The sequence below is a fragment of the Prionailurus bengalensis genome, chromosome D1 (assembly GCF_016509475.1).
Source record: "Prionailurus bengalensis isolate Pbe53 chromosome D1, Fcat_Pben_1.1_paternal_pri, whole genome shotgun sequence".
NCBI classification, from domain to species: domain Eukaryota; kingdom Metazoa; phylum Chordata; class Mammalia; order Carnivora; family Felidae; genus Prionailurus; species Prionailurus bengalensis.
In genome coordinates this window covers 68,830,774-68,845,882 of record NC_057346.1, presented here as the reverse complement: position 1 = coordinate 68,845,882, position 15,109 = coordinate 68,830,774, and the positions used below count along the sequence as shown (strand labels likewise).

The following is a 15,109-nucleotide window of genomic DNA, read 5'->3' as shown; positions in this document are numbered from 1 at the left end:
TTGACTCATATTATTTAAATGTTTTGTGTATTTTTCTTTTTTGTTAGTATTTTTTATTTTTTTAAGCTTATTTATTTAGAAAGAGCAAGGGAGAGCGAGAGTGTGCATGCACGGGAGGGACAGAGAGAGGGGGAGGGAGAGAATCCCAAGCAGGCTCCATGCTATTAGCACAAGCTTGACATGGAACCATGAAATCATGACCTGAGCCAAAATCAAGAGTCGAAGCTTACGACTAAGGCACCCAGGCACTCCACATTGTGTATTTTTCAAACGTTTGGTGGCTTACCAGTTATCTTTTTGTTATTGATTTCCAACTTGATTGTGCCATTGTTGAAAAACACACAACGATTTTAATTTTTTCTTTTTTTTTTTTTTTAGCTTTTAAAAAAGATGTTTATTATTAACAGAGGGGGCGGGGGAGAATATGAATGTAAAGCAGGCTCCAGGCTCTGAGCTGTCAGCACAGAGCCTGATGCAGGGTTTGTCAATGGTGTTGAGCTCTTTATTTGCGAATTTTCTGTCTAGAGGTTCTACCTATTATTGACAGAGGGGCATTAAAGTCTCCAACTATAAGTGTAGACTTGTCAATTTCTCCTTTCATTTTGGACAACACTCTCATATATTTTTCAGCTCTGTTATTTGGTAAATACACATTTAGGATTGTGGTCTTCTTGATGAACTAACCCTTTTATCACTATATAATAATACCCCTATTTCTAGTAATTTTCTTTGCTCTCAAGTCTGCTTTATCTGATATTAATATAGCTATTTCTCTCAATATTTATATAACATTTTTCCATATTTTTACATTTCAGCCTGTCTATACTAATAGATTTGAAGGGAGTTTTTTGTAGCAAGCATACAATTGGGTCATGTTTTTAAATCTGGTATGTGAATCTCTACCCTTTAATTGGTATATAAATGGTCTAACTAAGCCTGCTATTTTAGTTTTGTTTTGTTTCTCCTGCTTTACTGTGAATTACCTGTATGTGTTTTTCTAATTCTATTTTCATTCATCTAGTTTTTTGGAGTGTTTCAGTGGTTGCTCTAGGTGTATTATATACACATAACTTATTCTACTGGTGTCATCATTTTATCAGTGCAAGTAAAGTACAGAAACCTTTACATCTTTTTACCCTCTCCCATTTATTATATAACTGTTTTAAATATTTCTTCTACATACATTTAGAACCACATCAAATAATTTATAGTTTTGGTTCAACCATCGAACATAATTTAGGAAACGCAGGAGAAGTGAGGTCTATTGTATTTACCCAGATTTTTAGCTTACCATGTTCTTTCTTAATTCCTAACATTCCTAGAAGCCTTTCTTTTATTATTTCCTTTCTGTTTACAGCATTTTCTTTAGCCATTTTTTAAGGTAGGTCTACTGGTGGCAAATTCCCTTAGTGTTCCCTCATCCAAGATCTTGATTTCCCCTTCATTCCTGAAGAATATTTTCAGTGGTTGTAAGATTCTAGTTGACTGTGCTTTTCTTTCAACACTTGAAAACATGTGCCACTTTCTTCTGGTCTCCATAACTTTTGATGATAAATTTGCTTATGAGAAATCAGGGTGCTTGTACCCTGTAAGAAAAGGTAACTTTCTCATTTGCTGCTTTCAAGGTATTTGTCTTTAGTTTCCAGAAGTTTGACTATAATTGGACTTGATGTAGAGTGATTCTGATTTATCCTGTTGGGAGTTTGCTTAGCTCTTCAGATCTATAGCTTTATGCCTTTTGCCAAATTTGGGAAATTTTCAGCCATTATTTCTTCAAGTATTTTTCCAGCTCTATCTTCCTTTTCCTCTCCTTCCAGGACTCCAATGACACAAATCTTAGATCTTTTATTATAGTCCCATAGGTCCTGAGGACCTTTTTAGAAATGTTCTCCAGTCTTTTCTCTCTGCTGTTTAGACTGGGCAATTTCTGTTGTTCTATCTTCAAGTTCACTGAATCTTTCTGCTGTCTCTTCCATTCTGCTGTTGAGCCTATTCATCAAGTTTTTCACTTTGGTATTACATTTTTTCAGTTCTAAATTCCCCTTTCACTTTTCTTTATATCTGTGATTTCTTCCCTGAGATTTCCTATTTTCCTCATTTGTTTCAAAAAGTTTGGGATCTCCCACTGAAGTATTTCTATAACTATTTAAAAATATTTGTCATATAATTCTAACATCTGTCATTTTGCTGTTTTTATCTATTGATTGTCTCTACTTTCATTCAAAGTAAGATTCTTCTGGTTCTTGTATATAGAGTGATTTTTTTTTTTTTAATGAAACCCAACATTTTGGGTTTTATGAGATTCTAAACCCTATTTGAATTTTCTGGTTTACTGGCTTCCTTTGACACTGCTCCAGTGAAAGAAAAGGTTTCTGCTTCATTACTGCCAGATGGAAGAAGTCCAAGTTTCCCACATGGCCTCTGCTGACACCTGAGGTGGGAAGGGGCTCTTCATTGCTGCTGGGCAAGGGTTGGGATTCTGACTGCTCAGTAGGCCTCTGCTGATAACACCCTGGCTGTGAGGGGAAGGCATGTCTCATTACATCTCCCCTGATAGCCTCTACTGACACCATTGGTGGGAAGGGGCTACTCTCTTTACTGTTCAAAGATGGCAAAAATCCTGACTCTTCACTAGGTCTCTTCTGACATCATTCCAGTAGGGACAGAAAGAAGCACCTCTTTACTACGAGGTAGGAGTGAAGGCTAGGCTCCCCATGTGTCTCTAATGACAGTGAACCAGGGGAACAGGAGAACAGTAGTGGGAAGGTTTGTTACTGCCCGGCAGGGATAAAACTCCTGCCTACCTACTCAGCCTTCTCTGAAAACTACCCAGGCAGGGGGCTAGAAAGCCTAGTTACAACTTCATGAGAACAGGTGTCTGGGCTCCCTACTTAGCCTCGGCTGGCATGAGTTAAGATGGGGGCCACAGTCTTTCTGTGGTGTTTGGCTAGAGCAGAATGGTTATTGCCTAAAAGTTTTCTGCCTTGCTAGGCTGTCCCTTTCCTGGTCTTTTGGCTGGAGACAGCAGGCTTTTCAATCTGTGCCTGTTCATTTCCAGGTTGCCAGCTTCTTCAGTTCCAAGTTTGGACTATATTAGGCGAAAAGAAAACCCAGGGAACTCACCCCATGTCATTCCTTGAGTCCTGAGGTCCCTAGTCTTTATGCCTTTTCTCCACCTTTCAGAGTCTTCTTATGTTTTATTTTATATATAATGTTCAAGACTTTCAGTTGTTTTAGCAGGAGGAATAGGGCAATGTACATCTACTCCATCTTCCTGAAAGCAGAAGTCCCCACTTTTTAAACTGGTTCCCACTATGTCCAACCACACAAATTCCTAGAAAAATGAGGGTAGAGTCTGTGGAAGAGATTTTTCTTTATGTGATGCTTACATATTTGGACAAATATGGACCACTCCACCATCCAAATGAGTTATGTGGCTAAGCCAGATATTTAAGAATGTCCAAATCATCTGTTAATTCAGGGTAGAACCTATGGTATAAATTTGTGCATACTAAACACTTGAAATGCTTATGATTCCATAAGTACTTATGAATTAAATAATGTTGCATTAAAAACTTTAAAACAATCATTAAACTATGTTTACTTATGGAACAGAAGTCTTTCACACAATCTGATCTTTCCAAAGACACTTATAAACCCAATTTCAGACTTCTGAATACATTTTGTGATAATAAAGATATTTAAATGTACTTACCTAATAGAATAAAAGTATATAAATAGAAAATGTGTCTAAAACAATGCCTACACAGAGTAGGCAACTCAATAAATATGTTACATGACAAAAGATATACATAAAAATATAGTGTCGAAAATTTACCATTAAATAGACAAGCTTCTCCCTAGTTAATGTCAAACCTATGAGGCTATACCATTTTTGCTTAATTTGTGAAATATGCTGTCAGTAAAAATTAATACTTCCAATTTTTATCTATTATTAGCATGTATTTAGGACTATCTCATTATAATAATATATTCTCAAATGTGCTTAGCAATAAGCAGATGCAAGTTTCTTTGATTATGAAATTTAGAGAGATTTGTTTAGACTGCTCTAATCAACGAAAAGAAAAGGTTCTAGTTATCTCACAAATCATTAAAAAAAAATTTTAAAGGGTAAAAAAAGGAATTTTTGTTAAAATGGTAACAAATGTCCCACAGTAAAAGAAAATTACAGTTAAGTAAATTTCTCTACTACAGGAAACCTCAGGGCATTTAGAATAAAATATGTACTGTTAACTTCTCAAAGAGGATTACAGTTATACCATTTCCCAAATTTAATCAAAAAGGCCTCCTAAACTTCTATTAAATCCTGTTGGAGATGGAGTGTTAAAAAGAACTCAATCTGAGAGATAAGAGAATGGCAAAAGAACCATGAAACACTGATTCCCACTTGGCCAGGCAAAATGAAGACCAGCAATTTAATAAATACCACAGCTATAATGACTAAAATGTAATTCAATAAAGAAAATATCATTAAAAGCTATTTTAAAAACTGCAGCCGATTCTTAGCACTCATTTAAAAAGTAGTCTGCTATCAATCATGCTGAAAGATGACCATAAAAATTTATTATAAATGTCATAATGATAAATTAGCTAAGTGCTAATTCCATTCCTATTTTAATCCGAAATATTACTCTCAAGTTAAATTTGTTTGAACACAGAGATAAAACAACTCTAGAAACTGGATGTGTCCGATGAAGGTTTAAAAAAAAACTTTAATTTTTAATAGAACCTCACACTTAATTGTCTGAGATTAAGCATCAGGTGTTAACCTCACGGTATACACGTATCTATTATATTGTGGCTCATTGAAAAGAATATACAGTAAACAGAACACAGAATTATCAATGTACGTGTAAGTATATACATGTGTTTATGTGTGTGCATATATCCAAGAAAGAGTCCGTTAATAAAAGTAAGAAAATAAATTTTAAGAGTTCAAGTCAAATTAAGCCAAATATTAAATAGTCTGAACGAAATTTAACTAGATTTTTTACAATCCACATTTATACCTAATTCTTTTTGAAAACACACAGAATTAACAAAATACACAATGGCAAGCAGTGATATAAAACTAATTTTAGATGGCTGTGTGATGCTTTCTGTGGCTTCAAAAGTGTAGGTTATAGGTTTTGAATTCAGAAAATAATGGGAATTTACTTACCTCTAACTAAAGTTCTCTGAAGGTAGTATCCTCCTTAGAACCCCTATCTTGGGTAGTTCACCTGCTATAATTTCCCTAAAGAGATTCCAGCAAAATCTAGCAAGTTTTAAGTTCCCTTCTGCAAGCCCTATTAGCGCATGCATGTGTGTTATATAAACTTGCTCACATAATTGCTTCATAGCTATAACTTCCAATTCCCACTGAATCAACACCACCACTATCCATGTATCAGTGGAGGATACTACCTTTGGAGAATGTCATTTAGAAATGTGTCTTTTTTCACTTCTCCAGAAGTATCCTCCAAATCACTCCATTGCTATCTCTATCACATACTTAAGAGAGTGGTGGTAAATCAGCAGGTGAAAAAATAATGACAAAAAGATTTAGCTAAGCAATTATACTTGCTGAATACTCAAATATATGCCAATATAACAAAACAAACAGCACCAGCTTCCTCAACATTCAATTAATATGTAAAAAAACTAAACTGAACATTTATGTGAAAAATCTTTCATAAAAAATACTTTCATAACCAAAGCAACGCAGAAAAAATTGTCTTTATCACCTGAGACTACCAAATATTTCCCTAGTATATTCTGCTGAAGTGCCAATATTAAAAACGATTAGGAAATAAGTATTAAAAGACAAGAATTTTTCAATATGACACTTCTACCTTAAACTAAAAAAATAAAAATCAAAAATCAAAACAAAACAAAAATGAAAAACAAAACTAGCCACTTACACCAAGGCCAATCTTCTATACCTAGAATGGCAATTTACAAAGGGCACTATTAACAAAATTTCTCAAATCTATTCAGGAAAGGGGCTGAAACACAGTGCAGGAAAGAAGACTTAATCTTACACTATTCAGAAAAGGTCTTCTACTTTGGATTTCCATGGACTGATTCCATAACTTCTTATAATTTCTTGATAGCCATATGAAAGTAGGAGAAAAAAGCAAAGGGAAATAATTGTCCTTGAGGCTAGAGGAACAAATCATACTAGACACACTATTTTAGAGGATAAAAGTATGGAGTAGCTTTAAAAACACTGATTTTTAGCTACAAACCACCATCAGCTTGATAACAACATAAGTAAGGCCCAAAACAAGATGACTCTGAAAGTCTCCCCTGGCTCCTAATAGATTCAGAATAAATGTTTCTGGACATTCTAATTTTAAAAATCAACTTAAACTCCTTTCCATGGCTCTCCTTTTGTGTAAGTAAATACAATAAAATACAATAATAAAATTATCAAAAAGCAATTAAGATATAGATAAGAATGAGAAAATCTTAGATTAGCTCCCAAGTGGATTCTCAGTATATAAATAATTAAGCTAATTTTAATCAATCAATCAATTTACATCTGATTCTTCAAATTACTGTGCTTCTACAATGCATGATTTTAAATTAAAGAATAGGGATGTTTCCTTTAAAAAATGTGGCCTCTATCATAAAAACCAGAGGTTTTTTTCCCAATTTTAAAAAATATATGGAAATAGGCACACAAAACAAAAAGTACTTTCTGATACAAAAAAATGGTCACAAAACAGCGTTTATAAAATAGACTATTTATAGGGGAAAAAGATAAAGTGAGATAATCTAGTCATCTATAAGAAAGAATAAAATACTAAACCATGAGGCCATACGTTTGCATTCACTTTCCTTTTTATACATGCACTATTAGGACTCACTGAAGGGTCAAAAATCTTCTAGATCTTGCTAGTTTAAGAGCAGGAATTACTAACAACCCAAGAAGGTGTATCTAGGATGATACTTACCTCACAATAGATTATACCACTGTGCTATTATGTATTCTGTGTATGGATACACAAGCAGTCAGCTGAAAGGTACACACCACACTAGCAAATGCTTGACTGGACCCATAAGGCCGGATGACCAATGGAATATCAAGATATGTGTCGATTCTCCAGCCCTCATAACCACATTCCAGACATCTCACGTAGTCCTTCAGCTTGCCTTGATATAGTTCATTTATAAGATCAGCCTAAAAATAAAAACATTAAAAAGTATTCCTTAAAATTCATTTTTAAAATACACAAAAACACAATAATACCTGCTTTTAAAAATAAATTTCGAAGGATATTCATTCTTTATTGCTGAAGTTGTGGAAAGCTTTAAGATTTATCTAAAAGTCTAGGGGCGCCTGGGTGGCTCAGTCGGTTAAGAAGTCCGACTTCAGCTCAGGTCATGATCTCGCAGTCTGTGAGTTCAATCCCCGAGTCGGGCTCTGTGCTGACAGCTCAGAGCCTGGAGCCTGCTTCGGATTCTGTGTCTCCCTCTCGCTGCGCCTCCCCCATTCTCTCTCTCTTAAAAATAAATAAACATTAAAGAAATTTTTAAAAAATTTATCTACAAGTCTATAAAAAATAAAGTTTTGACACAAATCAGCTAAAAATCAATAAAAGTAGATTAACACTAATTTAAGAATCAATGCACAAAAATTAACTAGTTCACTTCTCTTATCACTAAAAACTCCACTACTAAAATATGTTTTGTTGAAATCAGTTACCAATTTATCATACTATTAAGCCTCATATTATCTTTTCATTAGGATGAGAATACATCTATCATTTTAGGCATGTTAATACTTACATAGCTAAATAACCAGCTATTTTTACGGCTTTATACCTGCATGACACCACTCTCACAAGAATATATTCTGATTTCTAAACTCGTATCTTCCAGCTCAAGGTGCAAATAAAACTTTAACTTTCTTTTTTTTTTTTTTTTTTTCAATTTTTTTTTCAACGTTTATTTATTTTTGGGACAGAGAGAGACAGAGCATGAACGGGGGAGGGGCAGAGAGAGAGGGAGACACAGAATCGGAAGCAGGCTCCAGGCTCTGAGCCATCAGCCCAGACCCCGATGCGGGGCTCGAACTCACGGACCGCAAGATCGTGACCTGGCTGAAGTCGGACGCTTAACCGACTGCGCCACCCAGGCGCCCCAAAACTTTAACTTTCAATACTAAACATAAGACAATTCTGAGGGGAAACATTATACTGCAATTTTTTTAATGTATAAAAGTTAAAAAAAAAATCTTCAACTCCATCTCCGTCAAAATATCCTCATTTAAAAGAATGGATCTCTCACTAAATCCCCAAATTTAGCCAAATGGGGTTCTTCTGGCCCAAAAAAAAAAGGCAGTTAGTTAACTCGCTAAGTAAGGACCCTCCATGTGAATGTCTTGCTTCAAAATTCTTATACCAAAATTTGGGAACGCCGCAGGATTGCCTCAGCTGATCTTAATGGAATTGTTGACCCACAGAGAGACACAATAAGTGGAAGAATAACTTCAGACCTATGAAGAAGAAACTGCCCCTAATACCATTTACATAAAGTTACTAAAATACAATAGGACTATGTAGAGAAACTAGATCACTATGTAAACTTAAAATTTTTTCAATATCTCTTAAGAATAGAAAAGAAATTGTATTAGCCTACCTCTTCCATAAATTTATCTCTCTTCAAATATCTAGGACTTACATTAGCATTAAATTAGGACCCAACATCATTGCCTATACTAATACCATTTATATAACGAAGCCTTCTTCATTCATGTGCCCCAGTCATATTTGATTATGTTTTCTACATCAGGGAGGGCATTTCTAAATGGTTCAAACCAGTGTTTTTCAATTAGTTTTGGTAACAACCCACAGTAAGAGAATAATTTAGATCACAATCCAGTACATCTAACTGTAACAAAATTTGCACAAAATAATATTTATCATTACTTTAGTGATGTTCTCTTATATTTGTCTATACTATTCCATTTTTTTAACTGCTGATGTTTATTAACTAAAATGATTTCATAACACACGAAAGGATCACAACTTCCAGTTTGAAAAACTCTGGCCCAAACCATCATAATAATTCTAATCAGAGGGCAGACCCTCCGGGCTATCTTCCAGATTAGTATCCCTTTTTTATCCCTGTGATCCCCAGTCATTAGAGCCAGTATAAACCTTCTTCCTTACTGAGTTTTGAGCCCCACCCACCCAGTTCAACCTAACTCTTCATGTTACAGTGATATATCTAATGCTCTCACCACCTCTAACATGTTCTTTTTCCATTGGAAGAAAAATAGAGTCACAGATTAACAGGAATCCTAAATGTCAAAGCATAACTCTTTGGTCAAATGAAGGTAATAATCAATATACTTAATCTGCTATAGATTATACAGTTTACTTAGTAAATATCTGAAAATACTGTTCAAAAATCATCCCCAACACACACACACACACACACACACACACGAATTACACAGTTTTTAGTTAAAAAGAGATCATCTAGATCACAAAACCCAACTTCCTTATTTTAAAGAGGAGGAAACTGAGGTCTAAGGTGGTTTAATGAGGATCTGTATGACTCAGTTAATGTCCAAGTGAGAACCTAGTACTTTCAATTCCCCATTCAGTACTTTAACAACTGGACTATTCCCAAAGTTTTAAAACATTTCAATAGAATAAAAGTCACTTATGAATGATTTATTATAAGACATTCCCCTCAACCCAAGATGAATTACCTGCTCTGTTTGTTTCCATTTCTGTTCCAAAGCATCAAACATGACTCTGCACAGTTCTTGTACATCATGCTGCTGCCAAGCTATTTTAAGATAAAATTTAATTAAAAACAGCAACACATTTAGCATAACAAAACATCAATTTTCTGTTTAAAAGCAAACTGTCAAGAACATGGAAAAGTCTACACAAAATAATTCTAAATTAAACAAAGAACACAAACTATACATTATAGTGATGAAAAAGTAATCACAAGGAAAAGAATCAAGAGATCTTAGTATTTTATAAGTAACACACGCTTTATGGTGCTATGATATTTGCTATTTTTGTTATGTTTTACTGTAGAGTTAGGAAATATATTAAGAAAAATCTAGGACAATAAACTTTAAAAGTTTTCATTTAAGTACATAAAAGTAAAATTTAATCAAACTTACTTTACAAGAAAATTTAATTGTTCAAAAATTTACCCTGAGAACTTAAATTTTAAAAACAAGTTATTTCTAAGTCTCAGCAAAAAGCAATGAAAAGGTTTATGGTAAAGTTAATTAACTGTTAATACATATTATTTATAATACTGTCTCCCAGAATTCCTTTGAATACTAGAAACACTTATCATTACAAGAGAATTAGTACCCTCACTACTATCCCATCCAAAGCTCCTTGTAACGTCTGTGGTTTCAATTGCTCTCTTTTTGCTGGTTTGTAACAAAACAAAAAGCCTCTGAAGTTGATATGGGATACTTGTCACTGGATCTTCTTCAGATTCTTCAAATTCCCATCTATTGAAATAAAATATTTGAAAATTAGTTATAAAATATTTTTATATTCTTAAAACATCATTAATGTTAACATCATATAATGCAAGACCTTTGAATATTAACTGAAGCTATTATTATCCAACAAAATAGTAGCCTTTCTCTAATTCATAAATTCAGAAGAAATTTAGACTTGAACAAAAAAAAGGCCTAAGAAGGCAACACAAATGAAAGGCAAAGCTCATCTAAAAGTAACCACAGAACTTGAATCTGATCAAGACTCTTGTCCTTATTATTAATTCATACAGGGAACAGAACAATATTAAATGACACTATGGCGTTCAACTAGCAAAATCCAAACTGTGGAAAAGTACAGGAAAAATGACATCAGTTTTCAATATATATCTTTTCAAAAATTAACTGTAAGGAGAAAAAATATGGAAGGGGATTAAAATAGATTAAGACTCATAACAGTTTTACTGTACGGCTCTTGTTTGGATCCCGATTTGAACAGATTGTTTAAAAAAAATTATGAGGCAATCAGGAAAACCTCTGCACTGACCCGAGAGATAATTTACAGATGATGTGATGGGGGTGTGCTTCCAAATAATCAGAATGGAAAGTTTTCCATAAAAAAGACTGGTCATGAGTTGATAAAATCCAAAGCTGGGTGATGGGTACAGAGGGATTCATTACAATGTCCACTTCCACAAGTAAACTTAGATGATGAGCTTACATATGAATGTAAATATAGTGCTGTCTGAGCAACACAATCAATATTAAAAGTTCTAAGTGGGGCGCCTGGGTGGCGCAGTCAGTTAAGCGTCTGACTTCAGCCAGGTCACGATTTCACGGTCCGTGAGTTCAAGCCCCGCGTCAGGCTCTGGGCTGATGGCTCGGAGCCTGGAGCCTGTTTCCGATTCTGTGTCTCCCTCTCTCTCTGCCCCTCCCCCGTTCATGCTCTGTCTCTCTCTGTCCCAAAAATAAATAAAAACGTGGAAAAAAAAAAATTAAAAAAAAAAAAAAAAAAGTTCTAAGAATACTTTAAATATATATCTGCAATAATTTCAAGGATACTGTACAGAATAGCACAAAAAAAGGAAAAATCAGTTAATTTGTACTTCGAAATGTCTTAAAAAATAAGTTATGTATACCTTAAAGAAAATATACAAAACAAGGGCATAGTAAATGTATTATTAGATACTCACAAAAATAATTGTATGGCTTTTAGAGTTTATTTAAATATGGAATTTCTTTCAGAGAGCATTTTAAAATACCTAGTGTATATACTGTCTTTTATAAACATACACACACACACACACACACACACACACACACCCAACATTATATTTTAATTAGAAACAAAGTTTGTAAGTTTAAAAAGATATCTTTGTTTCTTAAACTGAGAAGTGAAAAGAAAGGAGAATATGGTTTACATATTCGGATTATCTCAAAAAGCAGACAACAATTCTTTATAAAGATGTTAAAGCTAGGGGAACCTGGGTGACTCAGTCTGTTAAGCGTCCAACTCTTGATTTCGGCTCAGGACATGATCTCAACAGTTCGTGGGATTGAGCCCCAAGTCAGGCTCCGCACTGACAGCTGCTTGGGATTCTTTCTCTCCTTCTCTCTCTGCCCCTCCCCTGCTTGGTCTCACTCTCTCTCAAAATCAATAAATAAATAAACTTAAAAAAAAATAAAGATGTTAAAGCTATAAGTGAGGGAAGCTTAAATAAAGTAAGCTTATCCCAAATGTAAATCTTATTAATTTTATCCTTTGCTAGTCTACATTTCTGGTTCTCTCTCTGCACAAATTTTTCATATGCCAGTCTCTCAAAAGATCTTTTTCTTAACTATTCAAGGTGTGTCTTTATGAAGTGAGAAATGCCCCAAACTTTACAAATAAGTGTAAGAAGGTAAATTAGATTTTATTAGTTAAAACCTATACTTTCATTCTTAAATCAATTTTATTTATAAAATCTTTTTGAATACTCACTTATATAATGCATTCCTAAATTCAGGAGTCATAAAAAGTGTCTGCAAAAGGCTGTTCAAGTAGCAAGTCATTGCTTGGTTTACTAATCCCACATATCCTTTAAAAAGAAAACACAAATACACATAAATCAGCATTTACATTAAAAATAACAAAATGAAAGCTTAATAAGAATTGAATGCACAGTGAAAACTGAGAGACTACGGTTACTAAATTGGAAATTATTTTAATTTTTCAATAGCACCTAAGAAAGACTTTTTCTAAAATGTGCTCTATGTAAAAACCTTGCTTCGCAGAACAAGTGAGGATATCTTGTTTAATGTCCAGAGATATGCATGGGTATTATCTAGCATTTAATAAAATTTAAAGAGGAATACTTCAATATAGGTATGTTTAACTGACATAAAAATAACCTTTGTTCCCCAAATTTACTTTAATGATCACACACCCAAAATAGGAAAACTGAACTGAACCAGCTATCTCTTGCTATCAGGCCCTATAAACCAATTCATGCCAAGAATTAATAACATAGGAGATAAATTCATTATATAAAAACTCGGAGTGACTTCCTCTATTTTAAAAAGTCCATGAAGTATGAGATTCTATACATCAGCACACTCTGCAAGAGTAACTATAAAGTAAAAAGAGAAGTCAAAAGTAGGGAAGAATAGAGAGAGGGAGGGGGGAAGGGAGGAGGGGAAAAAAGGAGAAGCATATAGGAACTTAAAATTTAAGTGAATGATTAGAATTATTCAGCTTTATAAATCTGATTGGACATGGCTACCACTGTTGAGAACATTTCTGGAATGTCTCTTTTGAAGTAGACTTCAAGCCCAGTTTATGAGATACACATACACAAAAAAATCAGTCTCATTATTTTAGTTTACCTCATTATGTGAGGAGAATGTGGTAAACACTTTGCTTAATAATTAAGCTTACTCACTCCCACTTAATACTAAATGACTTGGGTGTTTCAAAAAAACAAAAAACCTTCAATCTTTTCTCAGTAGATGCTGAAGGTGTTCACTGAAGCCTTTTAAAACACTTTTTCAGCTTCCCAATTATCAAAATGTCTTGAGAAATGGTAGGCTTTGTGGATAACTATATTGCCAAAAATGATGAAAGGACAAACAAATATGACAAATATGCATGCTAAGCCTTGGTCAATTGTGGAAAAGAGGAATAGACTCCACATTATCTGCATGGTTCTAAGAAGATATCGAGTAGCTACTCTGGACTACGGTTCAAGTTTTGATTTCTAATGCCTTTCATATTTAAGAATACTGTGTTTATATATTCTATTCTACATTGTTATAGAATTATAAACTGCTTCAATTCCTAACCACCCCCCACCTGAGCTGTTCTCATAGCAGCCTGTCTTTAATCCATATCAGAGGCTTCAGCTCACTGTCCAGTAATGACCTATTTGCTTGTATGTCTTCCCCATCAGACTGTGAAGGGAGGGATCAAATCTGATTTATCTCTTTATCCTACTACTTAACACAGAAGCAGGTGAACTTAAGGGGAAAGTGCATATGACTTACAAATAACACAAGTCTATAGGATATGTAGCCTGATTATTCATAATGAAGCATTATTTCATTCTCAGTTATTATAAACAGATTCTTCCCCACAAACAGTGGGGAAGACAGTGCTTTGGCCATGAGACCAGGTTGTTCTACTTTTCCCGGCTGAGGCTGCCTGGAATTTCCCTTCTTTTCCATCTCCTTCCCCCAATCCCTCAACAGTGAAGATGACTACTACTACAGTCCTTTGTGTACCTATAGACCAATCATGTATCATTTATATGTGACCTTGTTTCCCTTCCCTGGGCTTAAAAAAGGGGTGGTAGGAGAAGAGGGTTTAAAGGAAGGAGTAACAGCACTTAATTATTGCCATCACTCTTTATTTTGTCATTAGCAATAAAAATCATATAGAAAAACCTATGGTCCTTTGTACCTGATTTAGCACCATATTTTGCAAAGAATGCAGTGTCTCACATAAAGGCACTATTTTCCAAAACTATGAAGATTTCAGTGATACTAATAAAAGTGCTACTGAATAACAGAAATCTTGTCATTAAGCACTGTCTAAATCAACAAACTTAAATGACAACTGTTACCATGTGGGTCCTATATCTGAAATAGCTGTGAATCAATACTGTAAGTGTGAGCTAGTAAGGGAAAAGATGAAAACATGCCATTCTGTGAGGGGCACATGAAGAAAAAAATCCTGAACAGAACTGGCAGGTAACAAGGTAGGCATCAAATAGGCCAAATGAAGTAGGATGTAACAGGCCAACTCCTGGAGCTGATAAAATAAAAGAATTCTTAAAGAAGCCGGCCAAGGACAGTTATCATGGATTCAGATAATGGAAGCACCCTAGTTACAAAGTTTCTAATCATCTGCAAGTCCTCATTAGCCTTCAATCCACTCCTTGCCCCTTAATGTTCATACACACAATATCCCATCCCTGTCCACCCCTACCACCTCCTGTCAAAAACAGTGGCTGGCTACGGGAAAGTTGGTAGGCAGGGGAGACAGGAAAGAATACACCAAATCTCCAAACCTCTTGCATTATGGAGGAAATGTGTTCCTAGAGTCCTGAGTCAAAATCATGACAGCATCTTCCAATA

The 15,109-nt window shown here is 34.5% G+C and overlaps 1 protein-coding gene across 2 annotated transcripts in view; it reads right to left on the bottom strand.

Annotated features, from left to right (window-relative positions):
- Nucleotides 1–15,109, bottom strand: part of USP47 (ubiquitin specific peptidase 47) — a 108,151-nt gene that overhangs the window by 44,417 nt on the left and 48,625 nt on the right. For both annotated transcript variants that reach the window (XM_043580674.1, XM_043580672.1), the window contains 4 exons: nucleotides 12,477–12,573; nucleotides 10,359–10,504; nucleotides 9,731–9,810; nucleotides 7,040–7,189 (listed from right to left, as the gene is read on the bottom strand). In XM_043580674.1, the coding sequence (XP_043436609.1) occupies nucleotides 7,040–7,189; nucleotides 9,731–9,810; nucleotides 10,359–10,504; nucleotides 12,477–12,573 (473 nt within the window). The remainder of the gene's footprint in view (nucleotides 1–7,039; nucleotides 7,190–9,730; nucleotides 9,811–10,358; nucleotides 10,505–12,476; nucleotides 12,574–15,109) is intronic.